The sequence below is a fragment of the Gallinula chloropus genome, assembly GCF_964237585.1.
Source record: "Gallinula chloropus genome assembly, chromosome: 2".
Taxonomy (NCBI): Eukaryota; Metazoa; Chordata; class Aves; order Gruiformes; family Rallidae; genus Gallinula; species Gallinula chloropus.
Window position 1 is genome coordinate 82,853,315 of NC_140086.1, and position 23,232 is coordinate 82,876,546.

The 23,232-nt window shown below is 39.4% G+C and overlaps 1 protein-coding gene across 2 annotated transcripts in view; it reads right to left on the reverse strand.

Annotated features, from left to right (window-relative positions):
• Nucleotides 1-23,232, reverse strand: part of CDH12 (cadherin 12) — a gene marked incomplete at both ends in the record, with an annotated part of 159,268 nt that overhangs the window by 22,942 nt on the left and 113,094 nt on the right. For both annotated transcript variants that reach the window (XM_084280128.1, XM_084280127.1), the window contains one exon: nt 17,503-17,756. In XM_084280128.1, the coding sequence (XP_084136254.1) occupies nt 17,503-17,756 (254 nt within the window). The remainder of the gene's footprint in view (nt 1-17,502; nt 17,757-23,232) is intronic.

Here is a 23,232-nt window from a genome sequence, read left to right on the forward strand (position 1 = left end):
AGGCCTGCCTGGCAGCTCTGAGCACCAGGACATTGATACATTGTTCATATTCACTGACGAGGAAGAAACGTTGAACTATACGTCCCCTGAATATACTTCCCAGCAAATTATTGTATTCCAGATTATTTTACTGAAGCGGAGGAAGGATAAGTGAGGAAGGATATAAATTTTCCAACGTTGTTTGGATCTTTCTAAGAATACTTGCATTTGTACATCAAGTCAGATAGAAGAAACAGAATGGAAATATTTGGTTTATAAAATAATAAAAGTCAAGCCTGAAGGACTGCCATCCAGAGTGCTCACAAAGATAAATACTACCCTCTCAGGAGCTCCAAAAATAATTAGCTTTCATCTTGGCTAAACAGTGAGGTTGTGTGTAGCTCAGTGTTTCCCTGAAAGAGGACTCAACTTCTTTTGAATAGCAGAGGACAACGAGGAAAACTGTTGACTATAGCTGCAGCAGTGCTTGATGGAGCACTGTTGAATACATGAGTGACAGCAGATCACCCTTGTGAGGATAACAGGAAATCTGAGCTGTCAAGCAGACAACTGTAGTTGCCTCAGACTGTTATACCATGAATAAAAGAACTGGACAGCTGTCCTACTGCTGCTGTGGAAACATGCATGACAACATGCTCAGGAGGGATGGGAGGTGGCAGGATCTGTGAAGCTCAGGACTTGAGTTCTATTTTTTGGTCTTAAAATTGTGGAGGAGAAGACTTCCCTGCATAGCACAGATGGCCTCAGAAATAGCGGGGTAGTTATATCCTCACCAAAACTTTGTAAACCTTTCCAAAATCTTTCTTTGATGTTCTATCTTAATAATACAGCAGTGGTGACACGATACAATAAAGGAGGAATCCTATAACAAGTTACAGCATGAAATAACTTACAACAAATGACCTTTTTTTTTTTTTTCTTCAGTTGGTGCTAAAATGCAATACAGACCATGTGCATTTGGCCTTAGTGGGGATTTCATCAGTTGTTCCCAAATTTGTAGAGGGAAGTATATTGCCACTTTGACCAAACTTAAAAAGGGAAGCATAAGAGAAAGTGCCGTGGTCCTTTATAAGGTAATAGCCGTCTTTTCCTGTTGCTAAAATTCTTGCAAGTAGCTGAGTCTTGCTAGTATTACTTTGAGAATAAATAACCTAAATCGTGATAATTTCATACTCAAGTCTTCCTTTCATTCCACATACTCACAAACACACATATAAAATTTTCTGATGGTATTTCAAACAAATAAATACATTACAACCACCACTGGTGCTCAGTATCATTTGATCTTCTCAGCTTTCTTTTGACAGGGTATTATTGCCTCCAAAGAAGGACACTCATACAGTACTGGCCTGAGTATTTTCTTTTTTCTGTGCTTTTCAAAAACATAGGAACACCTTCTAACAAGGTGTTTGTGGTTGCTGGGATTGCTCTAGAGATGGAAGCAATCTTGGGTCTTCTTTTGAAGAAGACATCGTAACTATAGAGAAAGTAAAAGCAACAGAGAATGAAGAGGTGCCAGAAAAACTTACCAGCTGCACAATGTTGGCATGGTGAAAGCTGGGTCATGCCAAGGCCTAAGTGCATTATTCCTAGCCCAGAGGCACCATGGTGTATTTATCATTGCTTGTGCTCACACGGAGCTGACAGCTACCTTTAACCATACAGGTCTCAGATAAGCTTCTTTGACATCATTTTAGACTGGAAGGTTTCAGAGACTAATTAAAGGTTCAGAGTTGCAATACATGCCTCCTAGAAAGTAAGAGCACAAGCAGGAGGAGTCTTGTGTAGCTCTGCCATATCACTGCCTATGAGATCCATGAAACTGATACTGGAGCTGAAAGATGAGTAGATGGAGCACTTGGTATTATGGATAAACTCTGACCAACTGACATGAAATATGCAGTTCTTAAAACTTGTTCATTGTATTACAGACATGCAATTTCAGCCAGGAAGAGAGCAAGCTAAGATATTTATATATATATAGTAAATGTGTGTGCATTCTAGAGGAAGAGGGGATTGCTTCAAAGCTAGACTGGGATGATTAAGGCCAAATGCCACAAAGGAACTTTAGTTAAAGAGTGCTAAAAAACAAACGGTAGGTATGGTACAGTGATGGTAAATGTGAGGAGAAGCTCGTTGACCTGTCCAAGGTGCTGAAATGAACCATGAGGAAAAGATGCTGTCTACACCCTTTTCCACTTTTTGTCTTGCAATCAGGGAAGGGAAGAATTGATCGTGCCCCTGAAGTTACTCAGACCAAACCTGCACTTTCCACAAGAGATTTAATACAGAAAGTAATCTGAAGGAGTAAATTATTAAGTTGGAATTGTCGTGAAAATAGAAAGGAGTCATACAATTCAGTGAGCAGTAACACATTTAACATTTAATTACTGGCTTTCCATTTTAATTTATTATTCCACAAATAAGGCACAGTAATTGCAACCAGCCTTTTAAAAGAAGAAAAAAACACAAACCAACAACAAAAAAAGTGGGGCACATTTTAATTTTATATTTGATACAGAGTTGTCCATCATCTGTGCCACTGCATAAATAACTTCTGTATTTCAGGTTCTATTGTGAAATTGTACCTCAACCAGACCCAGATGGTGAATCTAAGAAAGCCCAAACCACAAATTTTGTTTCTAAGTGGAATAATTCGGCTGCCAACCCCAGTTTAGAAAGCATCTAGCTATTCCAACTACATTTTGACAAACCCAAGCACTGGAATGAAGCATTTTAGGGGTTGGATCCGATGATCTCTTGAGGTCCCTTCCAACCCCTATGATTCTGTGATTCTGTGATTCTGTGATTTCAGTTGTAAGAAAAATCTTGATGCAATGGGATAAATGAAATAACATTTCTAAGAGAAACTATGCTTTCAACTACTTTTTCAACCCACAATTTTTTTTCAATTTCAGATATGTACTTTAATCCCTTTCCTTGTTACGGAACTATACTGGGAAATGGAAGGATCCTTCTTTTCACTTTCTGTAGTTTCTTTACTGGCTGGTCTCTTTTTAAGTTTAATTTCACTGAAGTTCTCCGCTGTTGGATCACCAGCCCATTCTGTCTTCCCCAAGTGATGCAACCTTGCCCAGCCACCCAGGAATGCCCCTATGACCACTAGTGGTAGGAGAAGGATGTGCCTGCAGCTCTCATGTGGGCTAAGGCACATCTTAGAGTGCTTGCGTCACCCTGCAGAAACCTGAGGAGCTGGTGGCTGGTGGTGATGCAAGTATCCATTTAGGCAATTCAGTCAACTGAGGTAAAGGCAGCTGAGGCCAGGCTGAATCATTGGCACTTTTTGGTTCTGGTTTGTTTAGTATTCTCACTTGAGAGGCTTCAGTTCAACCACTTTGGGAGAATTGCTACTGAAACCAGTTCTGTAGATAACAAGCAAATATGGAATGTTAATATATGCAAATTAGCTACTCTGGACTACAAATCTTAAATTATTAAGGGAATGAAAGAATTTACTGAAACACAGACTTTCTCTGCTTTCAGGGAGTGTGGGAATAAATGGGAACGATGAAAACAAAGTTAATGCTGATCTTTGAAGGGGGAAGAGGTAACTGTCCAGGTAATTTCTCTCCTGTAACTGAAGACTATGATGTGTCATGTAAAATACCAGATCTGTAGGCCAAGATCATCAGAGATAGCTAAGTGACTGGCTTCAGAAAATACAAACTTTTTTACATATCAAATTACTTGGAGCCTTATTGCAAGGAGTATTCGTGAGTTAAAAAAGGCAGTGGCAATGTGAGCTCAGTGCAACTGGACATTAGACATTTGAAAGTTAATGGCTTCTGATCAATGTGTCTACATCCAGATTAAACATTTCCTCAAATATTCCTGATGAATTTTTTAGTTTGAGAGAGACAAATAAGCTGGTTGATCGAGGTGTTTTACAGAAATATCTCAACATAACTCATACTTTGCTGATGTAAAGCACATTCCTTACTTTGGTACCAAGTGAGAACACTGAGTTTTGGAAAAAAAATGTTTCAAAGAAACGTGAGGGATAAAATAATAATCTACTTATTGTTTGTCTAATGTGATAAATTAATGTGATAAACTGCTGTTTGTGGATGTGAACTTCAACTGTTTAAACTGCATTCGCTTGAATTTTTTTTTTAAATACTGAACTGCGGTATATGAAATTCAGAGTCTATGCCAACTAGGGACAGTTAAATGTCACCCATCATATCAGAAATAATAGATGGGAACATAAATTAAAAATAGAAATAAAGGATAAGATTCATTTGGGAATTGTGATCAGTTAGGGGGTTTTGGAATTTCAATACGTATATAATTACATTGCTGAAAGAAACATGTAAAGTGAGAGTGGCAAATGGGGTGAGTGACTAGAATACAAATGAGATTTTAGGTGTGATTTGACTACCTGAAAGTCCAATGTCCAAGTAGAATAAACAAGTGCTACAGCAGGAAATGAATAGATGACTGCATATAACCAGGTCTTGAGAAAATGACACTTCAACAGAATTTTGTCCTGGGCACCATGGATAGATATCAACAATTTGGAGGGAGTTTACGGAAGAGCAAGGGAAACTGTCTTGGGTCTAGGCATCATGAGTTATAAGGAAAGATTAAAAGAACGAAAATATGTTTAGCTTGGATAAGAGATGACAAAAGGGAGACATGATAATAGTCTACAGAGAGCTGTAGGGCTTAAAGACTGAGAAAGGAAAGGTATTACTTTGTTCAGCACAGAGAAGCAGAGGGACAAAATTAAGAAAGGGAAAATTTATGTTACACAGCAAAATCTTTTTGACAGTGATACATATCCTGCTACACACAAAAGGAATGAGACGAGTTCTGTCACTTGTTACCACAAAGCTAAGCTTGGAAAAGCAATGAAGCCTGTGCAGTAAGGGAAATTTCTAGAAAGATGGACAGAATAATCCTATTACTTACTCCCTGTAATGCTAAACTCTGATACAGGAAACAGTATCTTCATGCTAATCGTACTCAGTTACAAATCTGCTCTGTGGTGCAATTTCAAATATTTCAATATATAACCATAAGAGTTTGTTTCTTTTTAAGATTGCAGTTACCAAAAAAGTAAAGAAACAGAAGAATCACTACTACAATGAGAAGCAAAGAGATTAAAATGTTAGAGAACATAATATGTTGAAGCATGCAAAACACATTGTGTCCTCCAAAATACCATCCTGCCATTGAAATTTCTTCCTGCAATTCCTAAAATTATCCATTCACTGGGCTATAATTGTGTAAAACTCAAAAAATATTTGTATCATTGTATGTACATACATACATACTTGAAACACTAAGTCAGTTCTTTATTGCTCTCCTCAAAAATAAGTGCTAAACTCTTCTGCTGATTACTAGAAATATCTTCCATTCCAGTTAGACTGAGGAGTGATTGCTGTGATTTTGCTAAAGGTACAATCAAGAATTTTTAAAGCAAATCCTCTGTAGTCTGTGCATGCTTAGGGAAACCATGAAGTTCGAAGGAGTATAATTAAATGTAACATAACATTTTATTTTCCTGTGTTAAATGATACAGTTATCTGCATTACCTGCTTTTAGAGATAAACAGGAGAGTTAGATTTCCTAAGTCTTCTCTGGGGCTGCAGCACTTGAATCAATATTAAGTTACTTCAGTTTCTTCTTCATACATTTGTTTGAATTAAAGATTACTTTTGATTCTGAGTCTTGTAGCTTCCTATAAACTTAAAAATGCTGTCTCACGAGGTTTTACAAAAGCAGCAATGTTAATTATCCTTTTTTCTCTTTTGTGCATCATGATAACACAAAATAACACGTAATGTACTGCTTGCCTAACAGTAGCAGACAATAGTCTTTGCTGTCATTCATGTAGCCCTATGCTAATACAACCACAGGGTTCCTTCGCATATTATATACAACACAGCAACCATTGTGATGCATGCAGACCAAGTATTTCTATACATATATAAATAAAAGATTAGGTATATATAAAAATACATTTTCTTAAATAAAAGCCTATATTTTATACACAATAAATTTCTTAATATAATGAAAATTAATACGCCCTTTCTTGTGCAGAACTCTTACTTTTAATACTCCGGTTTTAATAATGTGATATTCCGCTCAGAGGAAGTAAATCCAGTCAAATTTATCTACTGCCACATAAAAATATAATCTGATATATTCATAGTTAAGGTTATTAGGAAAATCTAGTGTCAGTAACAGCAAAAATAATACTAAAAGTTTTGCTGTAAAATATTCCTGTCATTAACAAAAAAACATATAAAGGACATGGTAATGTTCCAAAGAGGCTGATGCTGTTCTGCTATGTTGCCTTTTTTTTGTTTATATGTTTAAATAATTTATTAAGTGTTCTCCCTTAATGGGAGCAGAAGCTTTCTGTACCTCTGCTGAATATCTTCAGAACACTGCTGAGGCATTAGAGGTCAAACCAAAGATAACCTGGACTGCTTTGCTGTCAGATCTCATCCTTTGGGTAATCTCATAGATACCAGCTGGATCCCAGAAGAGCCCTACCTATGTAGATACATGATAATCTCAGTGCTTAATTTTTCATTATTTTCTTTTCTCCCCAGGAGGGGTAATAAGCATGAAGGGAAGAACCCCAAGAAAGAAACAAAATACCCTAAGAAACAAAAACCAAAACCTAGTTTAAATGTGGAAAGGAACCAGCGCCACCATTCAGTACTACCTAACTGCTGCCAGTAAATTTTAACATCTCTCCTGAGTGCCCAGTCAGACACATTCACAGAAGGGCTTCTGCTGCTGTTGCAGGTTAAGTGATGATCTCCTACCCTCACCTCAATCCCAGCTTGTAGAGGAGTACTTTGGTTTCAGCTGTTCTCTAATCTAACCTGCTTCACTCACTGGGTTACTGGGCAGTTGCACGTGCATAACTGATGCCGACAGCCCTCTCTTGGGCGATGCTTTGAAATGAGAGTCTCAAGGCTGCGTATTCAGACGCAACAAAAAAAAATGAGCAGCCAACAGAGCTGGTCTCTCTTGCACTAAGAGCATTTACTGCTGTATAGTAACAGAAAAAGAACAAGGTGGGGGTAGGTAGAAAGGTCTCAGGGGTACTGCTTTGTTCACAGGTAGCAAAACCAGGAGATGGCTGTGTGGGCTGTGCTATGTAACTGGTAGAATCATCTTTCATGTTATACCACATCATACTTGCCACACTCAAAAATAGATACACTCCTCAGTTTATGGATATATTAAAATATTTCTGTCCATTTTACCATGACTCTTCTTTGATAATTCCACTCAAAATGCCGCATTTATGATTTGGAATGCCATTATGAATTTGTAGAGATTTTCAAAGGTAGTTAGCACTGACATAAAGCTATTGTAATAGTCCAAGCTGAGTGCTTTTGAACATCCCACTGAAATAATTTATTTAGTCTTTTACTGTAAGGATATTTTTGTATTTATTAAAATATTTTGACTTAAAAAGCAGGTGATTTTTGGATTATTTTAGTAGACACCCAAATATGTTGTTGTACTCCTCTGCCCCCTTTTCCAAAGGAGTTCAGCAGAACAATTTCTCAGACTGATACCCTGATCTCCAGTCTTCCCAGAATGAATCTTGTCTATACTGCACATCAGGTAGTGATGCCTTAAAGAAGGAAAAATGGAATTGCTACACATTGGCAGAAGAAGCTGTGCCCTATCATCTTTAGGCCTTTCATATAACACACAGCTTTCTGCATGAAAAAACAACACAGTTTGAGTCCTCTGAGTATTCCCGTTCACAGTCCTTCATGCGTGGTTCCTTTAATCAGGAGAGGGAAGGATTAGTGATTTTAGCAGTCAGTGGCTTACCTGATCTGGAATGAGTAATATCAGTGCAAACAAATTATACTTTGCTCCTTCGGAGAAAGCCGGCGGTTATGCAGAATGGGCAGGGAAGCAGTGGCTGCAGACAGCCAAGCTCTAACCGTGGGTCAGAGTCAAGCGAGGGAAGCTGTTAAACTTTTCATAAGCCTTATAAATCTTACATAAGAACTTTAGTAAAACACGATCACCAATATAGGAAATAAAATGTGCTGCAGTTCAGTTATCAGCCCTTCCAAACTGCCACTTCTGCCTGTCTACAAATTCCTGTGTGTCCCCCCACACCTCCTCCCTTTAAAGGTTTTATTCATTTGCTTATCAAACCCTTCAGTCAGCTCTATTGTCTGCGCTGCATTTCTCATTACCAGCTGAGTATCTTATCAAAAGCTGTTGCCATTCCGAAAATGCATTGTTTTTATTCAGTTTTAACATCATTTTTCCTGGCTCATTGAGCAGGCAGTACTGCAAGACAGCCAGGCAGAGGCAAAGCTTTGTCCTGTAGTTTAATTAAGTCTCGGTTGTTTGGACTGTGAACAGCAGTAGAAGGCATGTTGGACTTAACCCACGCACTCCAGGCTTAGTAGCCATTATTGCTATGGTGGGGAAACAGTAGAGCACTTACTTCCTCTATCACCACCACAAATTATAGGCCCTGAACACATTTCATCCTGATTTTGAAAGGTGTTTGCCCCATGGTCCTTTCCTTTCACCTTCATCCTGCCCATAGCACAAAGGACCCACCACCTGCGTACACTGGAGGGTGCATCTCACATCTCACATCTCATGTGGTGCATAGGAGAGATGGGGAAAGGACACGCTGGATGTGTATCAGTATTTTTACTGGTGGGTAGAGTGAGCATAGAAAGACAGGGAGCAAATAAGCCTGAGTGGACCCCCTCATCAACCTTTAAGTAAGCTGAGAGGGAGGAATACAGATGTGATGATTGTCAAATATTCAATTGTGTATAAGCTGAAACTTTATTTTGTACTTGGGGTAAGACAGAGATGCTTTCTGGGCCTCTGTTCCCATGCCTGACCTGAAATGCTTTGTCTTCTAGTAAAGTGCCAAGGCAAAAAGTAGCATAGCTGCTATAGAGGAGAGCAGATCGAGTGGCATAAATTCAGCAGGATTGTCTTTCTTTTGCATCATGTAAATATTAGCTCTGTTCTACATGTTTTGGAAGCTAAATTCTGAATAAATTTTTCATATTTTTCCTCAGAAAAAGCTGAAGTAAAATGCTGATACTGAGACAGTAAAAAAACCCCACACCAAACAACCAAATAACCAAGTAACAGCAATCACGCAGACCCTAGAGAAAACTGCAGCACACAGTAGAGGATTTGTCACTGGCTTAGAGATCCTCAGGTGGGACTCACTTGGATTTTCAGCTGGATATGAAAGAGGCAATGCTCAATGAAGTCAGGAATTTGAGGCTGCTTTGTTGCTTTGAAGGTGGTTTGGTGAAGCCCTCATAAATTAAGAGATTATTTAAGACAGCTCTGACACTGTTGGAGCTGCTACATTTTCCTATTTCATTTGTCCTTCCCAATCCTCTGCATATATAAAGGAACCCAGAATCTGCAAAGATCAATCTTGGTATGGAGTCACCTTTTCAAATGTTTTACAAATTTCATAAGGGATCCAGGCACAAGTTGCTGGATAACTGCCTCCTTGGTCTCCCCCTCTCATGCTGGTGGTCTGACCTGAGCCAAGTCAGGTTCCATCATTTCCCTCTAAAATCAGTTCTGAACTGGAATCTCAGTTCCCCCACAGTTTTCAGATTCACTGCCTAAATTAATCTGTTGTTATAATCGGTAGATTTATTACTTACAAGAATGCTGACAGCAGTTTAAATTATTTTCTTTAGTGTTCGCAAATACTCAGCATTGTGTTTAGATTATCTTTGCTCTTTTTTCACACACGGTCATCTTAGACGATCCTGTGTTTCTGAATCATAGAAAGGCTGAAGTTGGATGGGACTTCTGGAGGTCATCTGGTCCAACTTCCCCATTACACAAGCAGGGCCACCAAGATCGAGTTGGTCAGAACTTTGTCTAGATGTTTTTTTATAGCTTCATGGAGGGAGACCATTACCTCCCTGGGCAACCTGTGCCAATGCTCAGTCACCCTCAGTCACAGGTGACAAGGTGTTTCCGCATGTTCAGAGGGTACCTCCTGTGCTTCAGCTTGTACCCATTGCTTCTGGGACTGTCACTGGCTACTACTGAAAGGAGGCTGGCTCTCCCCAGTTTGCACCCTCCCTTCAGGGTGGGGGCATTGTAAAGACACCCCATAACCTTCCCTTTTACAGACTGAACAGTCCCAGCTCTCTGAGCCTTTCCTCTTAAAAGAGATACTACAGCCCCTTCATCATCTTTGTGGCCTTTTACTTGACTCTCTCCAGTATGTCCATATTGTACCAAGGAGCCCACAACTGAACACAGTAAGAGCAGAAGTATACAAGATATGTCTGCATCTATAGTCAGGGAGTGACTGAAATTTCCAAACACACAGATCCCAAAAAAAACTTATAACTCTAAAAACCCCTGTTGTTTAAACTTCTGTTTAAACTTCTTCAACAAGCTTGCAAGCAAAAAAAAAAAAAAAAAAAAAGTAATATTACAAATACATAAGAAAATTTATATCAAATAATCACTTAAACACACTACTAATCTTAAGCATTTTATGATGGGAATGTAAAGCTAATGTTTACAAGCAGATCTAAAGGAGAAATTCAGACTGAAAGAACTTTGAATCTGACTAGGTTGCGATGGCTAAAATAGTTATTCTTCGGCAAAGGGAACTATGATCTTCTATTTAAAATGTTGGAAAGCTTAATTTTATACTAGGAAGATGGTTTCAGTTTTGACTTTGTGTGCCACTGTGCAGAATAACCAACTTGCATTCTTCTTTCTGGTACATTGTTTTTACTTCGATGTTGGTTTAAATCCTGACCCTTTGTAATTCTCTTAGTGTCAAGCCCTGAGAGGTTCACAGCTTGAGGTGATATGGCTGTAGCCATTAAACCCCTGTTTTAATCTCACAATTGCTTTCTAGAGCGCTTGAGAAATCCATTGCTGGAGAAATTTGGAGTAAGAGCCCTTGATCAAAAATCAGGAAGACTATTATTTGAGCTCACGTAAAATTACAGCATGTGCCTCTGGGATGTGAACTAGCTTTGTAAAATCACATCACCAGGTGGTACAAGTGCTGTGAAGTAAACCAGAACTATTATGGTCACATTGTTCCTTTCCCCTCACTCTGGTTTCTTAGCTATTCTCAATTAATTTAAAAGCTTTCCCTGCCAAGTTGTTCTTTTCTGCCGTAGAGCTGAATGCACACTTCTTGATTTTCAGCATCCATTTCCTTCACAAACAGGTCATTCACTGAAAGCAGCAGTCCATAAACTGCTCAGATCTACACATACTTTTAGTTCTAAACTCCTGACTGACATTTTATAGCTCAATATGACTGCATATGCCAGCTGAAGATCACTTGCTGTTTTTCACGAGCTTCAGTAAGTTGATGAATTACTGACTGTAAGTAAAGGTTACTGGCCTTGCTCAGTTTTACATTTTGGTTTCAGTTGCTTTACACTTGCTGGACTTGGGAAATGATATTTCATGCTGGAAGTGCTTCCAGGAGTCAATATAGGAAAACTCATGCATGTCAAACGAATCCTAGCCATCTTTTGTTTGGGAAGGTCTGACCTTCCTCCAGTGAGGACTTTCTGACTTGTGCCAAAAGTACTCACCTTTGCTCCACGTTCCTTCCAGTCCTGTGCAAACCCATGCAGATCAAAAAGTCAGTCTGATTGTGCTCCAAAATGGTAAAAAAAGGGTCAAGTCTCTGGCTGTTCCCAGTGAACATGCTGCAGCATCACAGAGAGCTACTAAGTGACAGCATGTTAACCTCCCATACCAAAGAATGGTGTGTGATCTTTTCAGCCTTAAGTCTATAGATCTGCACTGTTTTTAGTGTGGCTACTTGGGAGTAGCTCCAAGGTGATCACTGGAACCAAGGTACCACAGTCCTTCAACTAATACAATTGAGTCACTTGTCAACTGAGCTCTGGTAACTGCTGACTTCTGCACATCTAATCCATTACAAACGTGCAATAAAACATATTAATTTAAACTCCCATGAATAGTATTACCATAATGGTTTGTAATAGATACCTTGCTTCATGGCAAAGGTTAAGCAGAGAGATAAAGTCAGTTGCGATGACTCTGTTGAAGACCAGGAAGTTATTCAGCCTCAAGGAAACAGCTTCTTTTGAAAAACAGTTTATATGCAGAAGAGGTAAATCATTCTGCCTTGTGTTTGAAGAGAAATAACCTTTCTGTTCAGTCTCTTAAGGCCACCCAGTTGTTGACAAGGAAGCTAGTTCGTTCAAAGCTAGAGAACGGCAGAGCAATCACCCTGGATCACACAAGAAGAAACTTATAGGAAGAGGATGATGGAGTGGAACATGTGATTGCCTGAGGTTGTGAACACAAAGTCTAGGTCTCAGAGTAGAGAACAGAGGAAAAAGCCAGAAATCTGGGGAGAAATATGAGGAGGAAGTAGGAGTTTGTTGCTCTGCAAAATTTCCACTGTTGTTGCAAGGTAGGTAGATGGGGATGTTGTGTATATGAGCCAGGTGAGACTGGAAGGGAGGCTGGTGGGGAAAGAGCAGGTGTGTTGGCCAAATTGACCCTTTAGGATTAAGAGAAAATGTTGGGAAGGAAGCACAGTTTCTATAGTTCTAGAGATAAGATCAAAGTAAATAGAACAAAGAGAAGAAAACACATCAAGCCTCTGAGATAAAAAAAGATAGCAGCAGCAGAAGAAAGGAAGGCAGTAGAGTGGGACACTAATGAAGCTAATGAGATGTTATTCAGGAGAAAAAAAGGCAGAAATCAGTTGTGGGAGAAAGAAAGATGGACTGTGAAATGGGAGACTGGTATTAGACCTCCAGAGCATAGGACGCATAAGAAAACAGCAGGCTAATAGGACTGAAAAAGACCACAAGGTGGTCAGCAGCAGGAACTGAGAGTTACAGGTGCAGGGATTTGGTTTGGTTAACCAGGATAAATTAGAACTTGGAACAGAGGTCTTAAAAGTGGTTAAGGAGACTGGGACTTGAGTAAAAGGCAAAGGATGGAGTAGAGCTAAAATGGCTACAAAACCAGACATGAGATAATAGTGCCAGAAATATGAAAATTCACCAGAGCAGCTAAAAATGAACCAAAATTCCTGAGTTCCACCATCTTTTATATGTGCAAAACCAACTGGCAAAGCATCTTGTCCCCCTCCAGCGCAAAACCATACATAGAAAAATCGCTATCCATCTGTTTCTAAATCAGAGGTTTGAGGTGCTAGTAGATGTCTCAGTCTTTATATGTATGTATGAAAATATTAGACACATTTTGATGTCACAGGTTGGGATTTTCCTTTTTAAAGAAAAAGCAAATTAAAACAAACTTTGCACAAAAAAAGAGTCAGGAGAATTATGAGATTGGAAGGTCAAGCACTTTCCTGTTACATAAATCACCTTGTTTGTACTTGTACATTAAGACAAATGTTTAAGGATTCAGAAAGTATCCTACTATTTATATTTTCTTGATCTTTACATGACAAAATACTGTACTGGGAAAACAAAGACTATCCATAAAGGTTTCTGGACCACTGTGAACCAGTTCAGAAAATAAATTAGGCTTTTTCTCCTTTGGAAGCACATGCAGCAAATACAGTCTTGTCCCTCAGATACTGAGGGCAGGATTGACCTGTGACTAGTACACATGACTTTTTTTCTCTTCTTTTAATATCACACTTTCATGACTCTGGACTTGGACAGCAAAATGCTCAGTCCCCACAGCTTTGCGTGGTTCTTGAGGTTTATAAGGCAAAACTCCTGAGTCAAGCAGAGATTGGAAGGGCAGCGTTGTGGCACGAGTATGAAGCTCATTGTAATTGGAGTGATATCTGGGGTACATTCACATCAGGGTCAAAAATCCTTGAATGCTTTATACCAGAATATCATCTCCAAGGAAATCTGACAACTTCAGAGATGTTACTGCAAAGCTGTTGAGCTTCACACACACTGCAAGATAAAGCTCACTTTTGTAGAAAGTATTGCAGGTAACTCGGTCTTGTCATCCATTTCCACTCCTTTCTTGTTTAGAGAACTCTGGCTATAATATTCATGCTGTATGGGCACATACAAAAGGGCTTTTCGGAAGTCCTAAAACTCCTTGTACCAGAAGTACAAGGATATTTACTATAAATATCTGCATATTTACATGCTACATACATTGTCATACATTTCCACACAGGCACTTTTTTTTTTTTTTTTTCCTCCCAGATGGCTTGTAACCATCATAAACTAGAGGAGTCTGAGAAGAACTTGAGGTCACTGTTCTTTTCAGAAGTGCTTAGGATTTTTTATGTCCACAAAATATGTAGGAATTCACCTGAACATTTATGTTGAGCATTTCTTGCAGCACTACGGATAAAATGGGAATAGACAGAGTAATTCTACTGAGACATATGAACTCCAGATTTAACACAGTTTGATAATCAGGTGCACTGGGGTAATGTTCCAAAACAGCTTCAAAGCCAGTCACCCTTGCAGGTGTTTAATACCTGTGGCCCCTTTTCTCCTTGTGTTTAATTTCCTTTTTCATACCAAATGTGTGCTCTGTGCCACTGCATTTCAACATCTCTAAAAAATAGCATCCCACAAACCAAGCCTTTTAAATTTCCTCACTTGTTCAGAAACTTAATTTCAGCAACAGGAGAAGAGAGAAAAGTAATATAAACCACATTTTCAATGGCTTCCAGCAAAATATTTGTCTTTTTCTACCAGCTGAATCTAGTCTTCATTCTCCGCTGTTATCTACCCCTTCCTGATGTGTCTAGTGTAACAGAGGTAAAGTTTTTGTCTGATAACATGAATTCAGTTGCTGTAACTAGTGCTGCTTCCTTTCATGTGAGCTGTTCTAGCCTCCTTTGTTCTCCAGAGTTTTACCTTCTGTTCCATACAGCGCAGGTTGGTCTTTTATCCCAGCCTCTATTTGGCAGATTGTTGATTTTGTTGTTGTTGTAATGGGCATGTTAATGGCCAAACTGCTCAAGGAAAACACATCAGAGAAAATGAATGAATTTGTAGAGAAACTGTGCCACCCAGCAAATTGTACGGGCTGTTGCCTCAAAGAACATTACTTGCTTTTCAGTGTTTGTTTAGAGGGCATGTTTACTCGGAAGATGCTTGGACACCTTCTTTAAAATGCAATGAATTTGAGGGGGGCCGTTCTTTACATCTACAGATTTTGAACAGCTAAAAGACATAGGGGTTAAGATATGTTAAGAAGTTGCAATCACATGCAACTCGTTCAAACCAATTTATGCTTTTCCAGCTTCTGGTCAGGTAGGGTTTTCTTCAGTCAGAGGATATAAAACCTACAAAATATTGAACACTAATATATCAGTAACTAACAATTGGATATAATTTCTTTTTCTCCTTCGACTAGTCAGTGTTTGGATACATGTAGTTTTTTTCAGAACATAAGAGCATGGTCAGATCTCTGATAAATTAGTAAGAATTTTATAATTAAATTCAAAGAGGTAGAGATCAAGCCAAATACAGCAAATCAAATATATCATCAGGTAAACATGAGCCAAGGAAGAGATTTCACCACTGAAAAATGAAAACTGATAGAAATAAGTGATCTTACAATACCAAAAGAGAGCTGCATGGAGAGGTTTCCAGCTTAATCTTCTCAGCATGTCAACTGGCTTGCTGGAACACATCCCTCTCCTTAAAGCAAAGTCCACCAAACTCAATGTATGGCTTACTTCTGGTAGGTTCCTCTGAGAAACTGATAATGCTAGGACATAGTTCCTGTCTTTCACCGGGCACAAACCAGCTGAATCGGCTCACAGAAAGTGATCTTCAGATCACTTCTGTAGCTTGTCAGTGTAAGGGGTCAGCAGTAGAGCGGTGAGACTTAGAATATCCCTGATCTTTTAACTGTAGGTGGGAACTTGGACACCCAATGTAGAACCCAGGGTTGAAAAAGGTAGATGTGAACACTTTACACTAGCGTAGGATTCGATATGACAGTGACCCCAGTGTATGGAGAAACCATTGTGAGACGATGATTTTTTCCTATGTAGTTGCAAATGTAGGACCAGTATCTAAAGCACTTGAGTCTCCTCAAGTGGGTATGTGAAATCAGAAACTCTCACTGAGGAGTGGTTATACATTCAAATGATTCTGCTCTCATATGAAAAACTGCTCAAAAATATCAGCAGAGAATTACTAACTGGTTGTAAGAAACTATGGTTTTTCAACAGAATATTGACTTCAGTGGGGTTGTTTTCAGAGTTTGCCACAATGGGAAAAGGTTCCCACTTCAGCCTTTGCTAATGAAGGTTTTGGTCCTTTGTCAGGGAAGGAATGTGTCACAGATTCATGAGCAAATTCATTTCTGCATTAGAAAAGATTCAACAATGTGGATTTTTTTCTTGAAGTAGTGTAACAAACAACATTAGCAATAGTTTTAAGCAATAATTAACAGTAAATTGATGAAGCAGGAGATAAACAGTCACTGTTGCATATTAATTTTTTTCATATGATTCCAACCTATCATTTAGCAAGTTTATTGTACATTTTGAGAATATAAGTAATAAGTCAAAATCCACACAGTTAATAAAAGAGTATTTTAAAGTCCAAATTAAATTTGTAGTCAAATATGCAAGATTCTTTATGCACTTGGTAGACAAGAGTGTCATTTTCCTGTTCCCTCATAGTTCCATTTAGTAAGCATTAATATTTAAAGATTGATGGCTTCCATTATGTCTGCAATATTGCTCATGAAAGTCTGGGAATGAAAATATTTCCTGAAGTCAGGTAGGTCCAGCATGAATTGGTACTGCAAGTACACGTAATGACTGCTTACAGCTTAGGAGGTGTCTGCACAGGAGCTTCCTGCGAGTCTGGTTCACTTTACGACTTCTAATGTGGCTTGGAAATACATCAGCAAGATCAATATATTGCCTTTGTATAACAGCTCCCTTCTCTCTTTTCTTTCAGGAAAATAAGCTATACCAGTAAATGAGGGGTTTTGCTGGCAGGGCTTTACGTGTGCTGAAGCCTGCTGAACACAACCATACTGGTTGGCAGTCACGGCCCCACAGCCTTAGCCAAGACAGATACAGCCATTACTTATCAAAGTACTTGTTCTTTGCCAGGTGCAGAGAGTGAGCAGCTCTTGCAAAAGGGGCAGTGCAGCGCTCACTGTCACCTGTTGAGGTGTAACACAGATGCAGCATGTACAACCTCCTTTTTCACTACTGCACTTCAAAGCCGCTTCTGTGGAAGCCCCAGACAGCAGGCAAAACAATGGGTTTACTCCCTTCATCTGAGCACACCTCCGGTAGCTTATATGATCTGTATGTTAAGAAGCTGTCAGCATTTAATGTATTCTTCCATATAACCCACCCAAGCTAGCATCTCTTTTCAATACTTTTCAGAGCAGCAGGTACCTGTTACAGTGTCAGGCTCGGAACGTTTTATATCTTCTTACCGAGCTCTTTCCCGCTGAATCTCACTGTCAGCAGTACTCTGAGCAGTCTGAGAATTATCGAAGGAGGAAAAGCTTTCTTACCTAACCGAGCTGCTGCCAGCATCAAGGTCTTGTGCTGTCACTGCACCTATAATGGTCCCCACAGGTGTATCCTCATAAACCTCCATTGTGTACATAGGCTTGCTGAAAACTGGAGGCTCGTCCATATCCAGCACGTTAATCTTCACAGTGGCAGTATCTTTGAATGGACCCACGGAGTGAAATCGATGGTCAAGATGGAGGTTGGAGGCCTCGACTTTAAAGGTGTATGCCTTTTTTGTTTCAAAGTCTAATGGCTGTAGAAAGAACAAAAGCAAAGCATCAGATTTGGCGAAAAATTAAACATTGTAAAATAATTTTGGTAGGATTAATCTGGCATAACTGAAGACACCCTCAGCACCAACTTCAGTTCCTGAGCTAATCATCTATCTTGTTTTGGAGTTCATTTCATGCTATGGTAGTTTCTAAAATAGGCCAAATTAATCACACCACGGAAGCAACGGTTTCACCACATAAAAAAAACCCCAACAAACAACACAGAATGATTGGCATGGATGTAAACAGTTATGCTCTGGATGTCTGAAGTCAAATGAATGAGATTCATCTCTTGCAAATGAGCAATGGGCAGGTTAGCCACAGATCTGCTTTAGGCAATGAGCTGTCTCCAGCCAATCCAATAGCTTAAACAGAAGCTTTTAATTTCTTTTAGCAGGGAAAGCTTTCAGAGGACCATCACAATGATGGAAATGCGCCCAAATGAAAGCCCATTTACCAATGGGTCCCACCAAATTTCAGCTATGGCTTCAAATGTGAATCCAAAGTTGATCCGAACTAAGTTTTTCCTGTAAAATATCTGTTAGCAGTGCACTGCCATCCATGCTGTGTGCCTGAGCTGCATGTATGTCGAGAAATGCAGACTTTGACTCTGCCTCATGATCCTAGGAGTAATCCATGAGGCAGGACAGCAGCTTTTGTGTACCTACCTGGGTTTTTGCATCCTACAATCAGATTGTTTTGGTGTGGGTTTAAGTCAACGTACATCATTTTAGTGCCTTTGCTTTAAGAAAAGTAATTATCTCAAAAAGTCTTAATGCAGTATTTTTTACTTGAAAAGGCATGGAAGCTTTGTTTCAGTTTAAGGATTTAGCTGCATTGTCTTTCACGTTTTTCATGTTACTGACAAAGCCTTTTCCTGATGTCTGGGTAACACTGGCACCTAGTGGCTTCTGCCTATAATTGTCAAATTGTGAATTTTCTAAATGGAAAGGATATGCTATCTGGAAAAAAGAGCAGGATCAGAAGTGTATGAACAAGAATATTTCAATGTCTGTCATTTTTCTCCCCCCAGTCATCATTGCTGCAGTGTTTCCAGTCATTTGTCACAGCAAGGATAGATTTAAATTCTGCCATTTTCTGTCCTTATCACAACAGGACATAATTGGCCATATGACTGGCTGGTGTAAATTGAAGTAGCTCCATTAAAATCAATTGAGTTACCTTGACTTACATTAGCTGAACAGCTAGCATAATGATTTTAAATCCTTATGAAAGACTTTATAATTTTAATAGACTGGATGGTCACTCTTTTCTGAGCTGGGGATTTAAAATCAGCCATCCAAGTCTATATGCTATAGAAATAATCAGGCTTTAAAGCCAAGTACTACAAACCAATCCATTACCACATGCAACCATCCTCCCTACAGTCAAAATTCCCAGTAAAGGCCAGTATGAGCAGCACCTTCATCACTAGACTGAGAGAAAGAAAAAACTAAGGCTAAGGAGAAACACACAAATTCAAATGTGGGAGATCGTGTGCCCCACAGGTGAAAACCTAAGTTGTTGCCTTCACTACAAATCATGAAACATAGAATCATAGATAGAATGGCCTGGGTCAGAAGGCACCTTAAAGATCATCTAGTTCATAACTTCATAAAATTATTTGGGTTGGAAGGGACCTCAAATAGCATCCAGTTCCAAACCTCTTGCCATGGGCAGGACACCCTCCACTAGACCAGGTTGCCCAGAGCCCCATCCAACCTGGCCTTGAACACTGCCAGGGAAGGGGCAGACACAATTTCTCTGAGGAACCTGTTCCAGTGTCTCACCACCCTCACAGTAAAGATTTTTCTCCTAATACCTAATATCTAGTTGTTCTTGGGATTCCACCAATCCATGTGCAGGACCTTGCACTTGGCCTTCATGTACATTATGAGGTTCTCAGAGACCCACCTCTTTAGTCCATCAAGGTCCCTCCAGGAAGGGACATGCTGCTTTATTATCCAAATTGTCACACTGTCTTTCCAGTATCTATACTGCTCATGTTCACTGTTATGCATTGCCAAAAAAACCTGCCTCCAAACAAACACACTCCCACCAACTCTCCTCTAGCTGATTATATAAAATGTTAACACATTTTCAAAAAAAATATTAAGGAGAGAAAACCTGGAGTTTAAAGTACTAGTCTGGAATGGAAAAGGTCTGAGAGGTTAAAATAGCAATAAATGACTAAGAGAAAGGAAGAAATCTAAGCTCTCAATTAAGTAGTAATGCTAACTGACATCTTGTATGTATCTTTCATACCTCCAGAGTTGCATTGAAACTGTTCAGACTGGATTCTGTGATGCATGAGCATATTTGCTGATAGATGTGCTAATGGGAAGAGCTGTAATTCCTCTAATAAAGTCCTGGCGGGCTGTCTTTCACTGAACTATTCTTCAAGGCAGCAGTACCAAGTCATGATGCTTGTCCTCTGCCCAGTCATAACCTTCATGATGCCAAGGGAATAGAGTCCTTGTTTGGGGATGGACAGAAAGGACTAGGATTTCAAGTACTTCCCTGTATTGGTATGCTCAGGCTGCCATATTTTACTGCACAGCTACCCAGAAGTCACGTAAGTGTCTGCATTACTTCTCTTCCCCCTAGCATTATGGGGCAACGCTATGATATATTTTTGAAAAGACAGTTTGACCCCCAAAAGGGAAAATGCTTTCCCATTGTAACCTCAGAGGAACAAATTGTATCTGTCCTTCTATAGGTCTGATGATATGTGACCAATGCAATGTTCTCAAAATAAGAAGAGATGGGCTGAAAGTGCTGAGCCATCATCAGGGAAAGAAATCAATGGCAGACTCACACATAATAGCAGAATTTAGCCTTTTAATATAAGTGAGGCTAAACTGCAGCTGAAACATCTGTGGAAAGACAGGAAATGTTGCAAATGGTAAAGCCAGGATTTCATTTCAAACAGAAAAATGATTTTGTACTACAGACATCATGCAGCAAAGAGTATGGTTTTAATGGATTGTGGTTTTGGGAAGTCTGTGCTACAATCTCCAGATCAGTTCTGGTCCTCCCAGTTGTGAACAGTTGAGCCATATAAACAGCAATTGACAGTATAAAATACTGGCATCTGTCTCACATGGCCCAAATATGCCCCAAAACAGAACTGAATGTCTGCCTAGCTCTTACGCAAAACCCTTTTTGATTTTTATTTTTAAAGATGTGAAAATACTATTCCTCTGTATTTATTATTTTTGGTAGATACCACTAAGATCTGTGAGGGAAGTAAGTGGTCCACACAACACAGTTTAGCTGTTTGGGTTTTTTTTAAACATATTTCGCTGTTACATAATAAATGTCTGACAGCGTTCAGCCTTATTTTCATTTAAAATCTGGAACGCCAGTAAGGGAACAGACATAGCAGAATGTTTGAATTTTAGAGAAATAAACTGCAAAATTATCCAAACCTCCTTCAATTAACCAGATTCTAGTGGAATGACTTCATAGAGATGGGGTGTTTTTTAAATAACCAATAGAAACATTTATTCCTTCTATAAAAATAATTCTATACAGAAAACTAAGTTTGAATAAGTCTTTTCTCTTACAAAACTTAACAGTTTATCCACAGTATACAGCACTTTAGCTAATATCAAGGAAACATCTTATTAACTGTGAACTATTCAAGAATTAGAGGAGTATTTTTAATTGATATTCTAAGTGCCAGTGACAGAATAGATGTGCTTGTCCCCCCTACTGTTTCTTATCTGCCTTTCCCTACATTGTGGTTACAAGCTGTTCTGTATAGTTGCATAGTGCGGAGCAAAGGCATTCTACAAATCCCAAAATCAAGCTACAAATACTGACAAATCACTTTATCTTGCAACTCTGGAAGTACCATGAATGGACTTATTTAGGATGACTGGGAAAGCATGTAAGCAGCTCTGCTTTAGAAAGAAACGTATTTTGAAATACTGCTGTTTTCTGTATTCAAGGCAGAAGAAATGCTACTATGTAGATGTATCTGTATCTAAATTTGTGTATTAGATGGATAGACAGATCTAGAGAGAATTAAGGAACTGAGAGGAAAAAAATGGGCTGAAAGAGATAATGAATTCTGGTGAGAAGCGGTAGCACTGGGTTGAGAGGAAGAGCATAGAATAGAATCACAGAATGCGTTAGGCTGGAAGAGACCTGTGAAGGTCATCTAGTCCCACCTCCCTGCATTAAGCAGGGACACCTTTAACTACATCAGGTTGCTCAATTCAGCATATCCACTTAGGTTTGTCTTCATCCTCATGTTGTGCAACTTCCTCACTCTTTCTGTTGTTCTCTGGGGCTGCCATGGTGTTTATAATTACATCTGCATCCACGTAACCACTTTCTGCCTGCACTGAAGGACTTAATATTACCTGTTCTTCCTCCTTCAAAATGTAGAACTATCCATCACATTCCCCTTTCATACAAGCCCATGAGTTATGACTGTAGGCAGAGAGTGCCTATGCACATACCTGAGGAGGGTATTCCCTACCTCTGGAGAATGAAGGGGTGGAGTGAGCAGTCTGTACAATCTTGCTTGTAAAGCAATAATGCAATTCTGGCTGAGGGACGTCAGGAGTCTGCCATAGGCTTACTGTTGTAATGTACAGATCCCAACAGATTGCTTTACATTACAGCCATGTTCCAGTGCTATCTATACATGTGGGCTGAAGATAATACAGCTTAGTCAACAAATGCCTACTTGCTGACTCCAATTGTAGGCTTTTTAAAAGCAACCCCTGAGGGTACAAGGAAATATGTGCTCCCAGTACATCCCAGCAGCTACTGGGTCTGTTTGTCATCCCTCTGGTTTCTGTTATTTTATCATCACTAAAGTTGCTGTTTCTCATCCCACAGTGCCACCCTGCCACTCTGTGATTTCACAGATGCAGCTTGTCACCTGATCAGTTAGCAGTGGTTCACAGCTTACAAAAATAAGATGCAGATGTTCCCTGAGCTTCCACTCACCCACATGGAGAAGCTCACCCAGCACAGTGTAGCACTGTAGGATCATACCAGGTGAAACACAGAAACAGTTTTCTCCTAGGTTTTAATGATGCTCTGCACAGATTAGTAACTTAACGTTTGAGCCAGACTCAGTGCTTGACCGATGCCTAATTTCTAGATTATCTCATGCTGAGCCAATTAAGAGGCTTCTGCACACAATGTGCTTATCCTATAAATTCATCCTTAGCTTAATAAATTTAGTGCTGGCTGTTCAGTGAAGCTTAGATCTTTCTGGCTTCATTTCTGCTGGGTGTGGTCATTAAAGTTTTATTATCAGTTTTGATAAAATCAGGATCTTGCCTGGGATTCACTCATTTTCTCTCCATACTTAGAAGCACTACTCTGTGCCCCACCCGAGGCCATCACACTCCGGTGCAAAGGAGATGGTCCCTTCTGTCACCTTACTTCTTGTAGTTTACACTCACAGTAGTTTGCTGCAGCATTCAGGTA